This window comes from Priapulus caudatus, unplaced genomic scaffold (genome assembly GCF_000485595.1).
Source record: "Priapulus caudatus unplaced genomic scaffold, Priapulus_caudatus-5.0.1 Scaffold929, whole genome shotgun sequence".
Taxonomy (NCBI): Eukaryota; Metazoa; Priapulida; class Priapulimorpha; order Priapulimorphida; family Priapulidae; genus Priapulus; species Priapulus caudatus.
The window spans coordinates 31,752-46,643 of NW_014577990.1; the positions used below are offsets into that span (position 1 = coordinate 31,752).

General features: G+C 44.2%; 3 protein-coding genes across 3 annotated transcripts in view; 2 read left to right on the plus strand and 1 right to left on the minus strand.

Moving 5' to 3' along the window:
• Positions 1-7,589, minus strand: part of LOC106814470 (ATP-citrate synthase-like) — a 27,867-nt gene extending 20,278 nt beyond the window's left edge. The window contains 3 exon segments of the mRNA XM_014818786.1: positions 1,750-1,872; positions 4,074-4,260; positions 7,313-7,589. Of these exon segments, the coding sequence (XP_014674272.1) occupies positions 1,750-1,872; positions 4,074-4,220 (270 nt within the window). The 5' untranslated portion in view covers positions 4,221-4,260; positions 7,313-7,589.
• Positions 7,590-7,689: 100 nt separating this feature from the next.
• LOC106814474 (small ubiquitin-related modifier 1-like) overlaps positions 7,690-14,892 on the plus strand; it is a 9,408-nt gene continuing 2,205 nt past the window's right edge. Inside the window, exons 1-2 of the mRNA XM_014818790.1 lie at positions 7,690-7,763; positions 8,731-8,796. Of these exons, the coding sequence (XP_014674276.1) occupies positions 7,752-7,763; positions 8,731-8,796 (78 nt within the window). The 5' untranslated portion in view covers positions 7,690-7,751. The remainder of the gene's footprint in view (positions 7,764-8,730; positions 8,797-14,892) is intronic.
• Positions 11,297-11,837, plus strand: LOC106814475 (putative small ubiquitin-related modifier 8). The gene is made up of 2 exons (XM_014818791.1): positions 11,297-11,402; positions 11,616-11,837. The coding sequence occupies exons 1-2, from the start codon at positions 11,334-11,336 to the stop codon at positions 11,802-11,804; spliced, it is 258 nt and encodes an 85-aa protein (XP_014674277.1). The 5' UTR covers positions 11,297-11,333; the 3' UTR covers positions 11,805-11,837.

Below are 14,892 nucleotides of genomic sequence, written 5' to 3' on the forward strand. Positions count from 1 at the left end.
CACATCGCTCTCTCCTGCTCTCCACAGATAAGCGAGAAAGAGAGAGAGAGAGAGAGAGAGAGAGAGAGAGAGAGAGAGAGCGAGAGAGAGAGAAAGAGAGAGAGAGAGTGATAGATACACAAACACAGAGACTTTGCGCTGCCGCGTGCAGGAATGAACGAAGGACGGGGATTGATCGAACCCCCCCCCCCCTCATTACTCTCACGAGCATTAGCTGCCTGCTCCCTGGATCGAACCCGCTTATTGCCGACGCCGTATCTCTAAACAACCAGCCAACACGCACTCATGGGTCTGACAAGGCTGCAGCGTTTAACGGTCGGCTCAGTCTGTCATCTCTCAGTCTCTGCTCACAGGTCATTATCGGCTGTATCAGCGGTTATCTGTCAACTGATGTACGTCGTTTGTATTTAATGTTTGCCGCGCGGGACATGCTGCTGCCTCCTCCCTTGAATGAACCACCTTTCCCTCCTCTCCCGAATTAATTATGCCTCCCACCTCCACTGAATGAATGTTCGACACTTCCCTCGGCAGTACCCCAGTCTCTCGCCTACACAGCCAGTTCCCTGAATTCAAGCGCACTTCCCCCCGGACCCCTAGCTCAGTCACCACGGCACATGCGGACCATGTGTGACTATATATGTGCTGACTCGTCAAGATTCCGATGATCACACCATGAATATCGTATATATGTATATCGTATGATGATGATCGTGTATCATATCGTGTTTTCCCGATCAGGTGATGATCAGGCCACTCCACATATATATATCTGTGTTCCTGGGCCACCGCTCACTCCCCTACACGCCACAGTATCTGTGTTTCTCCAGATACTCAGATAGTGATCACGAATTACAGATAAGCTTGCAGCTCTCAGTGGTCAGACTAGACGAGTATATCGGCTGCTACGGCATACATGCATCAGGCCACTCCTGAGTCAACACTGCAGAGTACTCGCTCTACACAGTCCAATTAGCCTTCTATCAAACAGGAACGCCAATACAGACGAATATCAGCTTGTTAAACTGATTCACATAATAAGATAAAATCAGGGGTTAATATTAACAATTGTCTTTGTCAATATTAACCCCTGATAAAATGTTATATTCAATTCACATGCACGTACGCTCTCGTGCGTTTTCAGTGATGTATAGCCGCTGCCTTGGGCAAGAAATTTTACACAGTCACAATAACAGTCACGTAGATGCACAGCCACATGTTGCAGGTTTCACAATGCCTCCATGAGGGACTCAGGATGAGAGCGGTGGTTGCCATGATGAGGATGGGGTATACGCGTGCGAGCGTGCACTGTAACATGTCTTTTGCACGTGTTACATGAATTAGTCAGCGAGGGTGAGCAGTTAGTCTGCGTAGACGCAGCGTTGCGCATATTGGTCGGCTGCATTGATGTTACAGGGAGTTGGATAAGCGGGTTTTAGGTTAGGCAGTTTCTAGGGTCATAGTGAAATTGGGGTAGGCCGCGGTCTGGGAGAATGGGTAGATGTGCGTGGAGTATGTTTGTAGGATTTTGGGGGGAATATATAGAGAGAGATGTAAGGGGAGAGGAGTCTGGTTCTGGTCGCGAGAGTACGCGCACGCGCGACCGTGCGTGTGCGCGGGTCTTTGTCTGTGTGTAAGGAGATGTGATGTGTGTAAGATATTAAAGGTTATACAGTTTACCACACAAGTTCTGGATTTGGATCTACTTCATCATTTCTACGTGAACGCTCATTCCAACGTTACAGCACTTACTGTGATGTCCTTGTTCAGCCTGTCGGCGATCCACTGCTTGACCCCGGCGAGGTCAGAGTTAACGAGGATGAGTCCCAGCTTCCCGCGTCGCTTAATGAGCTGGTCCGGCTTAACGACCAGTTTCTGACAAACAAATAATTATACACATGACTGTGTGTGCGCGTTATTTTATTGCTTAATGTTATACCATGAGTTGTGAGTTGACATTATATTCAGGTTTTGATACAATTTATAATTAAATTTTTTTTGTAGCATTCATTATCCAGTTTTATAATTATGTGTGTGTGCATGTGTGCATATATGTGTGTGCGTAAAGTAGTGTACTCTTCACAGTCCTCGAAAGAAAAGCTGCAGATAAAACATGATTAATTGTCTTAAGTATAAAATATAATGAATTTTAGCTCAATCACACACATAAGAACACTTGACCTAATATAGAATGAATGCAGACAGTTTGAGTTGTGTACGAATCACACACGTATAGCATTAGCAGCTCCACGAAAGGTTTCCCTTCGCGCATTCCCCATGTACACTCCCACATTGAATCGTCAGAGCCGGCACCACTGTTTCACTACTGACTTCGAAATCAGGAAACGGCGGGAGCGGATGCACACGAGAGCTGTATCAAATCCATACAAAAGGCCGACGAATCCAGCTGAATCGATGACAATTTGGGGACCGTGCTGATCAATCTAGTTGAATCCACTTCATTAACAGATAACATGGCCAACTTTGTGCACATTCATTTGCATGTATTTGCATATCTGCATGCCGCATAGACCTCCCGATTGCTTAGATGCAATAACGCAACCAATGAGAGTGGGGTTACTTCTGTTATTACTACTACTGCTATAACTACTACACGGTAGGGTTAAATTACTGTATCTATAATGAATAATGTGCTATTAGCTAAGAAATCGGTAATACGTTGTACTAGGAATTAACATCTACACAGTTAAAACTTGATAGTAATCTCTCTCTTAACAGGAATTCCTGTACGCAGGTAAGTATAATGATTGCCGTGGGCAGTGATTACGTCACCGTAAATAGTAAAAAAAAAAAATCCACTTTTTCACAAAATATAAGTGATTCTGTTCACTTTTTATGGTAAAATTGCTGCATTATAGTTATATTTCTTATTTTACTATATATTGTTCGATGTGAACATACATTCGTGACTCATACATAGCCCATAGCAAGCAATTAATGTTATGAACACTAATATCAAATCGTCCAGGTTTTTTGGATTTTTAGCTCGTTGAGAAACAATCTTATCAGGTAAGAATTTGACGATACGTTTAGTCCCGTTAGTTCTTACTTTTAATGTAAAAAAATGGCAATTTTTTTTAAACAAATTTTACCATGGAAAATTCGTGACGTAGTAACTTTAATAAAACCCGCAGACGAACACGTGTGCACCTGCAGATTGAATCACTCGTGCTAGTCACGTACACCGGACACGACATGTGTACAGAAACGCTTCAATGAGGAAGTGCTCTGTTTTTCCAGGTCGCTATATATACTGTGACAGGTACAGGGTTGCAAGGAACAAGTACAGGGTGTGAAATCAATAGCAGTCCAAGAGTATAAAACCTGGAGGTTTACCGGCAGATCATGAATTAATCCATCGCAAGATATCACGACATATTTGTCTATAAATCGAAAAAAAATCAACCTATCCCACTAACTATCGCTACAGTAGTTTTCAGCTTATAAGCACGAATATCAGTTATTATTTTACCATGGCTGATGAATAATTTTTCTTTTAATGAAAGCCAACACAGCTCACCATTTCTTGTGATGCTAACATGATGTATGCAAGCATACAAACCGTACACACATTCCCAATACCCCACCCTCCACACTCACTCAAGATGTTTACTCATTTGATAGATATATGTACAAATCAACATTTACTTACAAGTAAATTAAGTCACACCTGGGTCACTATTCCCCTCTATGTAACACATGCACTGTCTATGTAGGACACATTAGCGTGTTCCTTACATGTCCGTCATACAGGTTTGATTGCATTTCCTAAATCTAAAAAATCTAAAATGAAATAATAATTCTAATCCATATCTAATCTAAATCTAATAATTCTAAGTCTAACAAGTTTCTGTACAATGGCCCCAGACCCCCTCCCCCACCATACGTTTTCCACGCTTCTGATAATTGCGAACGGCTTCTAATTTCTAAAGCCCACACGCAAAATCGATCAAAAACAAGTTAACGTATGTCGCGGACAAATCTTCGCCGATCGAAGCACGCAACAAAGCACGACATCCACCGACGCGTCTCCGCATCGACGAGCGAGAACTCACCTCCATGAGCAGCCACGGGTGTTCGCGCGTCAGCTGGTCCCACTCGGTCGCCGCGGTAACGACGGCGAAGCGAGGGACGACGCCATGGCTGAGATACTTTCCCAGCAGCGCCTTGCCCGTCTGCTCCCGCACAGCCTTCGCCGACATCCTGTCTCACGTGCGCGTCGTCACGGCAACAGCAAGAAACCTGCGAGGCGAGGGAGAGACCGCGAGGTGAGACGGCGGACACTCGCGGGGTTGGACTCGCGAGGCAGGGAGTCGTGGAGTGGATTCCTGCAAGTCAGGTGAATCGTGGGGTGGGGTCTCGCGAGGCAGGGGATCATGGGTTGGCGTTTTATGGGGTCAGCGGAAGCACGGGTTAGAGTCTAACAAGAAAGGTCTATGAATAGGCTTTCTTGCCTTCAAGGTACAAGTTGCCAACAGGTACAAGTTGGTACAGGTACAAACACCAGGGAAAACGTTTGCTTCAACACAGAGACACCAATGGGGGCAACTCTTTCCTTTTTATCCACACTTATGTAATACAGAGAAACATACAAACACAAATTTGAAATTCATGGAAAGAGAACAGAGGAAAATCAGGTAAGGAAGCCACAGCTTGAGGACATCAGCCGATTTTCACGGGCAATCAATTAGAGCAACCACAACATTTGACATAAGCTCTGCAAATGTGACAACCCCTGTAAAAAGATAACGTTCCACGCGATGCGTTCCCTCCCCTTGAGCAGGCAACAGATAATTTTACTGAAGCTCATGCCAGCTTTGGAAACAGTTACGGTTTCCAGACAAGCCCACACACATTCAGGAGTGACTCAATCGGATTACACATTTACAGTGTGTAAAGGAGACCTTTGGCACTGTTTACATTGTTTACATTACACAATCACCCACCCAGCTAGAACAATCAATTTAGATTTTAGATTTCAAGGCAATGTGTCGGTCGGCTTTATTATGGCTGTACTTTACCCTAGCAGTGGTTAAATCACATCTTCTACATCATGATAACGCGTAACAAACAACTACCATTTTTGATCAGTTATCATTTGACATTTAAATGTGCTGATGTACTGTAGCATGAAATACAGCCAGCTAGACGTAGCACATCATGCGTATCAATGCTAAAACGATATGCTACAAGAGCCACCACTTATTACTACATGGCCCCAGTCACACAATACGTATCCATCTAACCTCCCCCTACGAAACAAAATCGGTCGGACCGATGCACCATCGAACGCAAACCCGCACGTGTCTCGAGAAATTCCTGGGACATTCACTCACCCTGTGGCAAGGGCCATAGCGAAAAGTGCCGCCATAGCGAAAAGTGCCCCGTGGTAGAGTTGAGACGAGATCTGACTTAAGCTCAGGGCACACACGCGAGCTTGCACTCGAGATCGAAACAGGTTTCTTATCAACGCGACGGATCGAACGCGTGGACCGTCGCAAGCCGGGAATGCCACCCCTCGGGAAAACGCAGACGAGGAGGAGGCTGAGGAGAAACCAGCATCCTCGGCATCGCAATCAATATAGCGAGAGCGACGCTTGCATCGAGGAATTTGTCGGCATGCAAGCGGATGCAAACATGATCAATGAGACGTGGCGAAGGGGGGAGGGGGGGGAGACTCGCGGCACGATTGTACAGCCGACTGCTGCCCCGCATACGTCGATATAGATACAACTAGAAAGGGCAGTTGTCGCCAACTACATGTATCCCCCGTGTTCTCCCCAAGATGTGTAAGTATACGAAGTTTGGTCGCGCTAGGACCATTAGGGGCCAAGTTATAGAGCGGAAGGAAAATATGATACGCTTCTGTACTAACGATTACCTCGGATTTGTAGGGATCACGTATTCTAGCTAGCTACACGTGCGCCTTGATTTTTGGAACGGAAAATCGAAAGATACAGTTTGTTTTAGAAGCTGCGGTAACAGAATAAATCGTTGACGGAATCGAACGAGGCAAAGTGAAAATCAGCCGTCAAATACATTTATTCGATTATTTATTCATGGGAATTGCAGACGCAGCATTCACTCCACTGCTAATGCAGACATAGAGCATTACAGACTACCCACTAGACTGCCTAGAGCACGTCAGGTAACCTTGCACAGTCACAGGTCATAGTCAGGTAACCTTGCACAGTCACAGGTCACGCAATACGTCACGTAAATACACATAAAGCCGTCACCACTGACCACCTGATGAGACCAAACTTGTGCGCAGACGCGAGAGATTAAAACACAGAATATTTATCTTTAATTCCCAAGCGTAACAACTAACAATGACTTGGACCGCTCCCCACAGGATGCAGACCCACTGCACCACCACACGTAGATTCCGCACAAGCCTTTTAGCCAATGTCACGAAGCTACAAAGTTAGCGATTAATATTAAATGCAAACACGAATTCACTCTTAATTCATTCGACTCGACTTCTAGCATGCTACAAAGTGAGCGATAAACATAAAATACAAACACAAATCCACTTTTAATTCATTAACTCTGCTCGCGGCTCGCCACACGCCTGCGCACCGGACCACGCCACGGACCCACCTTTGCGTCGATGTCTCCCACGTCGACGCCGCCCTCGTGGTGGAAGAGGATGGTGTCGCCATGGCGATGCGCGTAGATGGCGACGTAGAATTCCTCGGCGGGCGCGTGCGGAACGAACGGCTCGATGATGAAGTTCTTCAGCTTCCCAACGGCGCGGCCGACCTGACGACGGAAACCACAAGGAAAATAAGCTCGCGTTGTAACCCTACTCTTGTTGGCTCGCTGGTGGCGGCTGCTGACTCGCCGCTCGCTGGTGGTTGCTGCTGACTCACTCGCCTGCTGCTGACGCGCCGCTCGCTGACTCGACGCGCTATCATCGATACTATCGATCGCGCTGCGCGGACTGGACACACACACACACACCAACACACACACGAGACCGATTACATGACCTCCGTTGCGCGGAGGTAATTAGTGACACATCTACGTCATACATATGTAGCTGGAGCGAAAAGCTACAACTCTACAGCGTATAGTATTGATTTGTTCACGTTACTACTACTACTACTACTAGTGCTATCCAGTGTGGATAGTTCTGTACGCAGCGAGCAAAACAACAACAAATAACCGGTGTCGGCGTGAAGCCAACAACAAGTTCAACAACAACAACAACAACAACATACGCACAGCAACGTATTCTGACGGTTTTGACTGGTTATGCGTAACGAACACAGTAAACACACTCACTCACCTGTTTATTGGAGATACAGAATAAAACGCCACGTCCCAGCTAGCTCACACCTCACACGTATAACGTAACTTGATAAACTCGCCGGTTCAACGCTCTCGTGCCAGCGTGGCGTTACTCACACTCCCTATTCCTCCTACAGCTCTGCGTCGACTCAGTAGTTGAAATACTCGCGCGATACATCATGCCATCGTAGTTGACCTATGACCTTTACGTACAGTAATTCCACTGAATAATTCCCATCTGGCATCTTGCATCATCACAGTAACTACTGCGGTATCGTTATTTTTAAAATATTAATTTTTTATATTGTATGCGAATATTTTTCTGTCTGTATTGTATTTTTGATTATGTTAAAAGTAGCGTTTATTCGCGTAAATTCACGACGAATCGCCTACGAAGGGTCTTAGAGTACCCGGATGTGCAGAGCGTGGAAACAAAAATGTCTGATCAGGTAACTTTGTCTTGCGTTTCATAGCAATATTTGCTATTATCTCTGTTAGTACGTGTATTTACGCTAGCTAACTCTGCAGCAATGATGAACTATTAACTATGAAAGAATTCAGAACAGTACATATGCAACAATTATTCTAAGGGCCAAATAATATTTACTTTACTTTTCAGTGTTATCTATGGCGTTCGTTGTTTTGCGTTTCTAATCTCATTCGCCGAAATTGTCGTTAATGCGATGTCCAGACGTGTGAAGAAATTGTCGTCTGTACATCTTACAGTGTGTATATCAAATCAGAACTTTGTGACACTGGAACCATATGCTAATCAGTATGGGATTGGTTTTTTCGGTTCACTATTTACCAAATTACTCACTGACTGCGTCGTGCTCTGGCACAGTGTCACTATCACTATCAGTGTCAGTATCATTGTTGGTGAATCATAAACCCAGTAAGTATGTTTTTCACAACGCAGCTTAAAAATGCAGTGTAAGCACTAGGTAAACTAGCACATCCAATGTAGATGGTTCACCTTGTCCCCAAAGTAACAGACATGAAGTGTTGAACTTGAAGTTCTCTGTGAAAAGGGTAAACTGGGACAAGAAAAAACAAATAGTCACACTTCAGTATTGGCTCCATCACGTCATCAGTTACCAACTGTGTTCAATTAGTCCAATGTATGTATAGTCTGTACTCTGCCTAGCATAACTATGGAAGATTTGTTAACACATTGGATCATTCTCAATATGTCTGAAATCTTTAAGGGATCCTTTTAAGTTTAGCTTCTTTGTCTCTGTCATTTCATATTGGAATTCTCTCCCTTCTTCATTAGTTAGTTGCAAACTTGAGGTTTTGTCTACTGTGATCCACAGTGTTGATCTGTCTATTGGATCAACTTTGTCTCTTTCCGTCTTCGTTATAGTTCTTGGACTTTGAAGACTAATATTTTACGAGGTTATATATTATTTTTAGGAATCTAAACAGGATGGTGGAGGTGACCAGGGGTCAGAGTACATCAAGTTGAAAGTAATTGGACAGGTAGGCAGTAAAATGCATGCGCTATCTTCTTGCATGCTTCGCCTAGTGTTTACGGCGCATTTGTGAGCTTGTTCATTTAGAAATAAAGATATTTGTAAAGTTGAATGAGAGTTCATGTTGATTTCTAGAACATTGGCAGAGAGTGGATGTGCATGTGCTGAATTGTGCTTTTAGGCAATTGAACATGGTTCCACGTAATGCATTCGTCAATTGTACAATATAAACATCGGCATAGTTCTGAAAATAGTTTGTTTTTATTGTTACTGTAGTGGGTGTGCTGTTGTTATCTGGTGAATGTGTATATATATGCAACACCATACAAAAGCTTATGCAGCTGAGTGTATAAACTTACCTGTTGTGTATCATTTTATTGGAAACTGGGTTTTTCGGATTAATATTCATTTTATAACATGGTCAGCTTAAATAAAAACAAATTTACATATCATCGGTATGTGTGAATAAATGTGTGTTCAATAGTGTTGTCAATCGGTTGTAATTTCGTAATCGATCATCGGTTGGACCCAAGTAACCGATGATCGGTTACAATCGGTTACTCGTATATTGGTGCATGTGAATACGTCCTTTTTTAATCTGTATTTACTATTAGTGCATCACGTGATAAATCGTTGAAATTCCATTGGATAACGTCGCAGGTACTATGAAACAATAGTGCCCACCTGAGCGGGCACTATTGCTTGCGCGAGCATTGTTATTATAACGCCATTGTGTCACGTCACGAATCTCCTGCGTCTGGGCGCCACGCAAGAGTTTCGAATTAATGGTGGTTGTGTTTGTGTGTGGAGCGTTTTGTTTCATCGAATGCACCGGCAAATTAGGGTGTATAAAGAAGGTATATAAGCATGAAAAGTAAACAGAAACACTAATTGTATTTTCATACATTTTATTTTGTACAAATAACACATAAATATACTATTTGCTGGTGTTAGAAATTCGAGACGTAGACAGTTTAATACAAATTGAAATTGTTCGTTTAAGAAACTTTGTCTTATTCACTTCATTTTGCCGAGTAGATTGCAAAGTCATGTGATGCACTAAAACATTAATGCCTGTTGTTGGGGGCACTATGCTGGCATAGTGTTGCTTTGGGCAGGAATATAGTGCCCTCCCTACCGCTCGGGCACTATACCTTCCCAAAGCAACACTATGAGAGCATAGTGCCCCCAACAACAGGCATTAATATATAAATATTGTGACGTTATATTATGTATTTATTAACTATTGTTTTGTGTCACTGTAGTCTTGTAAGGTCTTTTCCATTTGCTTGTTGTTGTAGGACCAAGGTGAGATTCATTTCAAGGTGAAGATGACGACAAATCTTGGAAAGTGAGAAGTCTTACAGTGAGAGGTGGTATGTAGTTATCTGGATCTTGCACAATGCCATATATAGGGCATCAATGTGCTTTCTCGAAAACCCGCTTGAAGGAGGAAGAAGAGTTAATCGGTATCATTACAACGTTGAAGATCTTCAAACCCAATACTTCACAAACAAATTTAAAAAGCACATTTAGAAACCGAGTTTACTCACATCAGCAATCATGACTTTTTCTTTCACACTTAGCAGGGTCTCCAACCATTCCTCATTCTGCGCGAATCATTACGATTTCTAACCTTAATTTCGCATTCTGCAGCGGCAAGGTTATTTCCTCATTTCAGTTGCACTGTGCAAAATTTGCACTGATTGTTTGCTTGGACACATTGTTTTTTTTTAAGCTGGTGCCTGAGCACTGGCCACGCGCTGGTGCAGTGGAGATGCAGCAAGTTTATTAATAGCCCTCACTGCCCAAGTCGTTTCCTGGAAATACACACTCATAGTGCTCTCTGCCATTATCTTAGCTTTGCACCCCCCTCCCCTCCTACCATCGCTCACTGTTATAATGTGTTTCTATGCATTTTGTATCTGGCATGTCTACGGTAAATGGAACAGCCTAGTCAGACAGTTAGGTAGTCAGACAGGCGCTGTCTGCAAGGTGTCGCGTAGTTTGTCTGCTAATCAGATTAACACATGGGGAGAATGGCATCCACATTGCCAACCAAAAAACCCTGACTTTTACAGAAATTCAGGAACGAATATAAACAAATGTGTCCTGTACTTGTGAGGTCGAAACTCAGTGTTAGTCATGGCTATTGCATATGGTATGAAGACAGACTTTCAAGTGGGGCACGGAGGAATGAAAAGTGTTTTGAATCCTAACTTGTAGGGTTTGAGATTAGTGTCATCAGACATGAGAATATGGCCACAGTATGCGCAGATTGCAGGAAAATGCTTAAATATTTCAAAATTTTCTAGGGAGCATGCCCCCAGACCCCGCTAGCACTGGCATGCTTACGGCACGTGGCCTGCCTGCGGCAGCCAAGGTACATTTCGCCCTCCCCCCCCCTGTCCATCAATTCTGAATACGCCACTAGTTACTCATCACCGCCAGAAACATTCCGCATTTGGAGTTCACAGGGTTGGAGACCCTGCTTTAGTAGTAGTACTTAGATCATTGTTTATCTTGGTTTCGTTGGTGTAGGGCATGCCGGCTAGTTCCTTGAGATTCCTATTTGATGGACGACGGATAAATGATGACGACACACCTAAGCAGGTACTAATAGATCGGGTGATAATTGCGCAGTGCTAAAATAGAACTTAAAGCAGCACTGCTTCATAAAGATCTCTCGGGGAATATATCAGAACTGTCTGTAACACTGGTGTTGGGTGTATATATCTATTTCTTTATCTATTTGTGTTGCTTTTCTGTTGAAAACAACCGCCTTACTATTTGATATTTACACGTCGTTGTTTGCTTTCTCGACAGTTGGAGATGGAGAATGAGGATGTGATAGAGGTGTATCAGGAGCAGACAGGAGGCGGCTTCTATAAACGTGAGCGTCTGTTGTCGTCGTCATCGTCATCCTTCATCCATCACATCGAAGCTTCTCGCCGCATCATCTCTGTCACCTTCAAGTCACATCGTCTGCACGCGGACAGCGCCACGCCCCGCTGACGGCCTGCCACGGTGCCACCCCGCAGCCGCCGCCTCCCCACGTCAACAGCTCATCCCGTTTCGTCCATTTTCTGTTACATTCGGCTCGGTTCTAATTTTTATTCGCAGTTGACCGCGAAAACATCGGCCGGGGGCGCGAGGGGGGGGGGGGGGGCGCGACACGTTTGATTCTGTGTGGGAGCGGGAACGAACGCGAGGGAGAACGTTACCGCGGCGACGCATCGGCTAGAGAGCTTGACCTCTGAACTCGCTTCACTACTATTCCTTTGCCATATCTCACCGTCAGGCAGCTGCTTTTCATCAGTTGCCTCATTCTTCTCTTCGTCCCCCTGATCGCGAAGAATTGCCGATTTCGATGTGGCTGCATTGCTAAAGTGCTGCACAGCTTTGCCTCGTTTCCTACGCCATACTGGTAACGTGTCCCACATATCCCGAGCAGTAGTGCTCACGGCTGGCCGTCGGTGGGGCGATACAGTGCAGCGAATTTTGAGTCACGTTGCGTGGACAGAGGTAGCGATGCGTCGAAGGTTAGTGGGGGGTGTGGGCGTGTTCCCCGCATCCTCGGCGTGTTTCGCCCATCGCTCTTCGGCGTGTCTTGACAGGTGGCACTCGCGGCTCAGTTTATTCTGCTGAAAGCAGGTGCGTGTGTGGTGTGTGTGTGTGTGTGTGTTGGTCGGAAACCACTGCCTTGATTTCAATGCAGTGCACGTGTGTGCAGGTCTGTACTGGTATGTCTGTGCTCAGCTAGACGGCGGTGTTTTCGATCGTGGCTGTGCAGGGCGCGGATTTTGTGTGTTTGTAAAACGATTGTGATTTTAGCGTTAGCCGTTCGTGTTTCAAATGTCCGTGGCATCTTTTCCTTTGCGGGATTTGTTTTGCGACAATATCGGCCCATCTATTCCAGTAGAGTCGAGCGGTGTGGGCATGGTGTTGAGTTTTTTGTAAATCTTTGAGATGAGTACCTGCTTGTAGCCAACATGGAAACGTATTAATTGTGCCTGAGTTTCACCGGGGGGAGGGACAGGAGTCGGTTTTTTTCAAATTTTTACGATTTGATAGTTACACTTTTGCTAGCTAGCTGTAGACTTTTTCCATAGAAGATGATTTATGAGTTATGACAGCAGCTGAATAATCTAAGATTTGGTGGCATTCTGCTGCTGCTGTTGCTGTCTGCCGCTGCTGCTGCTGCCATCTGTGGTGTGAGGACTGGGTTATCTACAACCGTGACATGTGCATCATGTGACACCATAATACACTGCATCGATATAAACGAAACGATTGGATTGTAAATATTTTAAATGAAATAGCGGCCATGGGTGGGTTGGCGCGGCGTGTGACGGGTCGAATTGTTCATGTGTTTATCGATTTACAGCGTTGAAGTTTATATAGCTTCACGCGAGAACCCGTGTTTGAAGTCAGTTCATCGCGAGAGTGAAGTGAGAGTTCATCCACCCGGCCTGCATCTGTGACCTCGATCATGGGTCGTGTGTATCAGTGGTGAGGTCGACTCGCATTTTTGCGAGTCGTGCGTAGTAAGACGATCAGCAGATCGGGCGGTCCCTAAGTAAGTTTTTGTCCTCTGTAGCCAACTCTCGTTTGTGTAAAATGTAACTGCACACAATGTTTATTATAATAAAAACTATACAAAATTCAACGTTTTTTGTCTTCGATGATGATGTCGTCACGATTGATGATGATGGATATGATGATGATGATGATGATGATGATGAACGTTCAGTTCGTCGCTGCGTATTAAACAACCTTTGTCGAAGCTGGCGGAATCGTGCGGAAGAAAGCGCGGGGCGAGTGTGAGCTAATCCTCCGTTGGAGTTACGTCAAGAGATTGCGCGCAGGACTTGTTGATGAAGCTGCTTCATTACCACAACAGGAGCTTGTGTGATGATTGACAGGGATTGGTTCTATTGTTGCCTGCCAAGTGGCATGTGCACTGATTGTAACAGCTAAAAATATCATGTTTAACACGTTCAACGCTGCCGGTGTTAACAATGTCACCTACCGCCCTGCGCTGGGATTTTCGCGTTTTTACCGCATATTTACTTTATGATTTACCACATTTGCTTTGCAGAAAAGCTAACCAAACATTTATCTGCATGAGTGTTATCTCATCCTTACACGTTCAAATAGTATGAAATTGTTCCCTTCATAATAATATACTGATATGAACAAGGGAAAAACGGGCATTTCGTGCATTTTCGTCTCAAATCCCGCACCGCACGGTGGATTTTCGGCGAGTTTGTTATGATATCATTCGAAAGTTACTATTTTTCCGGAAGAAATGTGACAACGCTTACACTTGTGGGGGTATGACCTTGTTTTTGTTTTTCTACATGGCAAAAATACCTCGAAATTTTATATACTACACAGTATAATCTATCCACGAGCTGACTCGTGGATCCGCGGGAATGTGTTAAGTGTAAACAGCCTATAATAAAAGGTAGTGGGCTCTTTGGCTGTGAGTGGGCAGGTGTGGTGGTAATCAGCTTTAATTAAAGAGGCTCTGTCCTCCGGTGCTGCCATCTTGTATCCAGAAGTCGTATCTTTTACCATGGGTGTGGAGGATGTCCAGTCAGTTGGAACATTATGTAACTTGTGTGAGTCGTCGTTCATACCCATATCATACACAGTCACATCTAAAACAGAATGCTTGCTGTACTGTAGGTGATAAGGTTTTTTTTTCGCCTCGCAGGCACGATCACAACTATTATTGCGTATTTTTAACTCGTTGGTAAGCAAACCAGGATATTGAGGCAATGCTTATAGGTCTTATTTATTAAACATTGCATATTGAAATATGCAATTATCACTTAATCCACTTTAATTTAAGAGCATTTGTTGATTATATTACCAATAGTCGAGCAGCTATTTAGGGAATATATAACCAGTGTTTATATTATATATATATTAGTCAGAAATAGCTAAACGAGCCAGGTCAAACAGAGGTCAGGGGACATAGACCTTATCTGCCCCAAGGCTCCGTGACTATATGATGCCAATACTACAATTTGCATATTAATACGATTACGCAGTTTCCAATGTGGCTGTTTATTTCCAGCTATTCATCATGTCG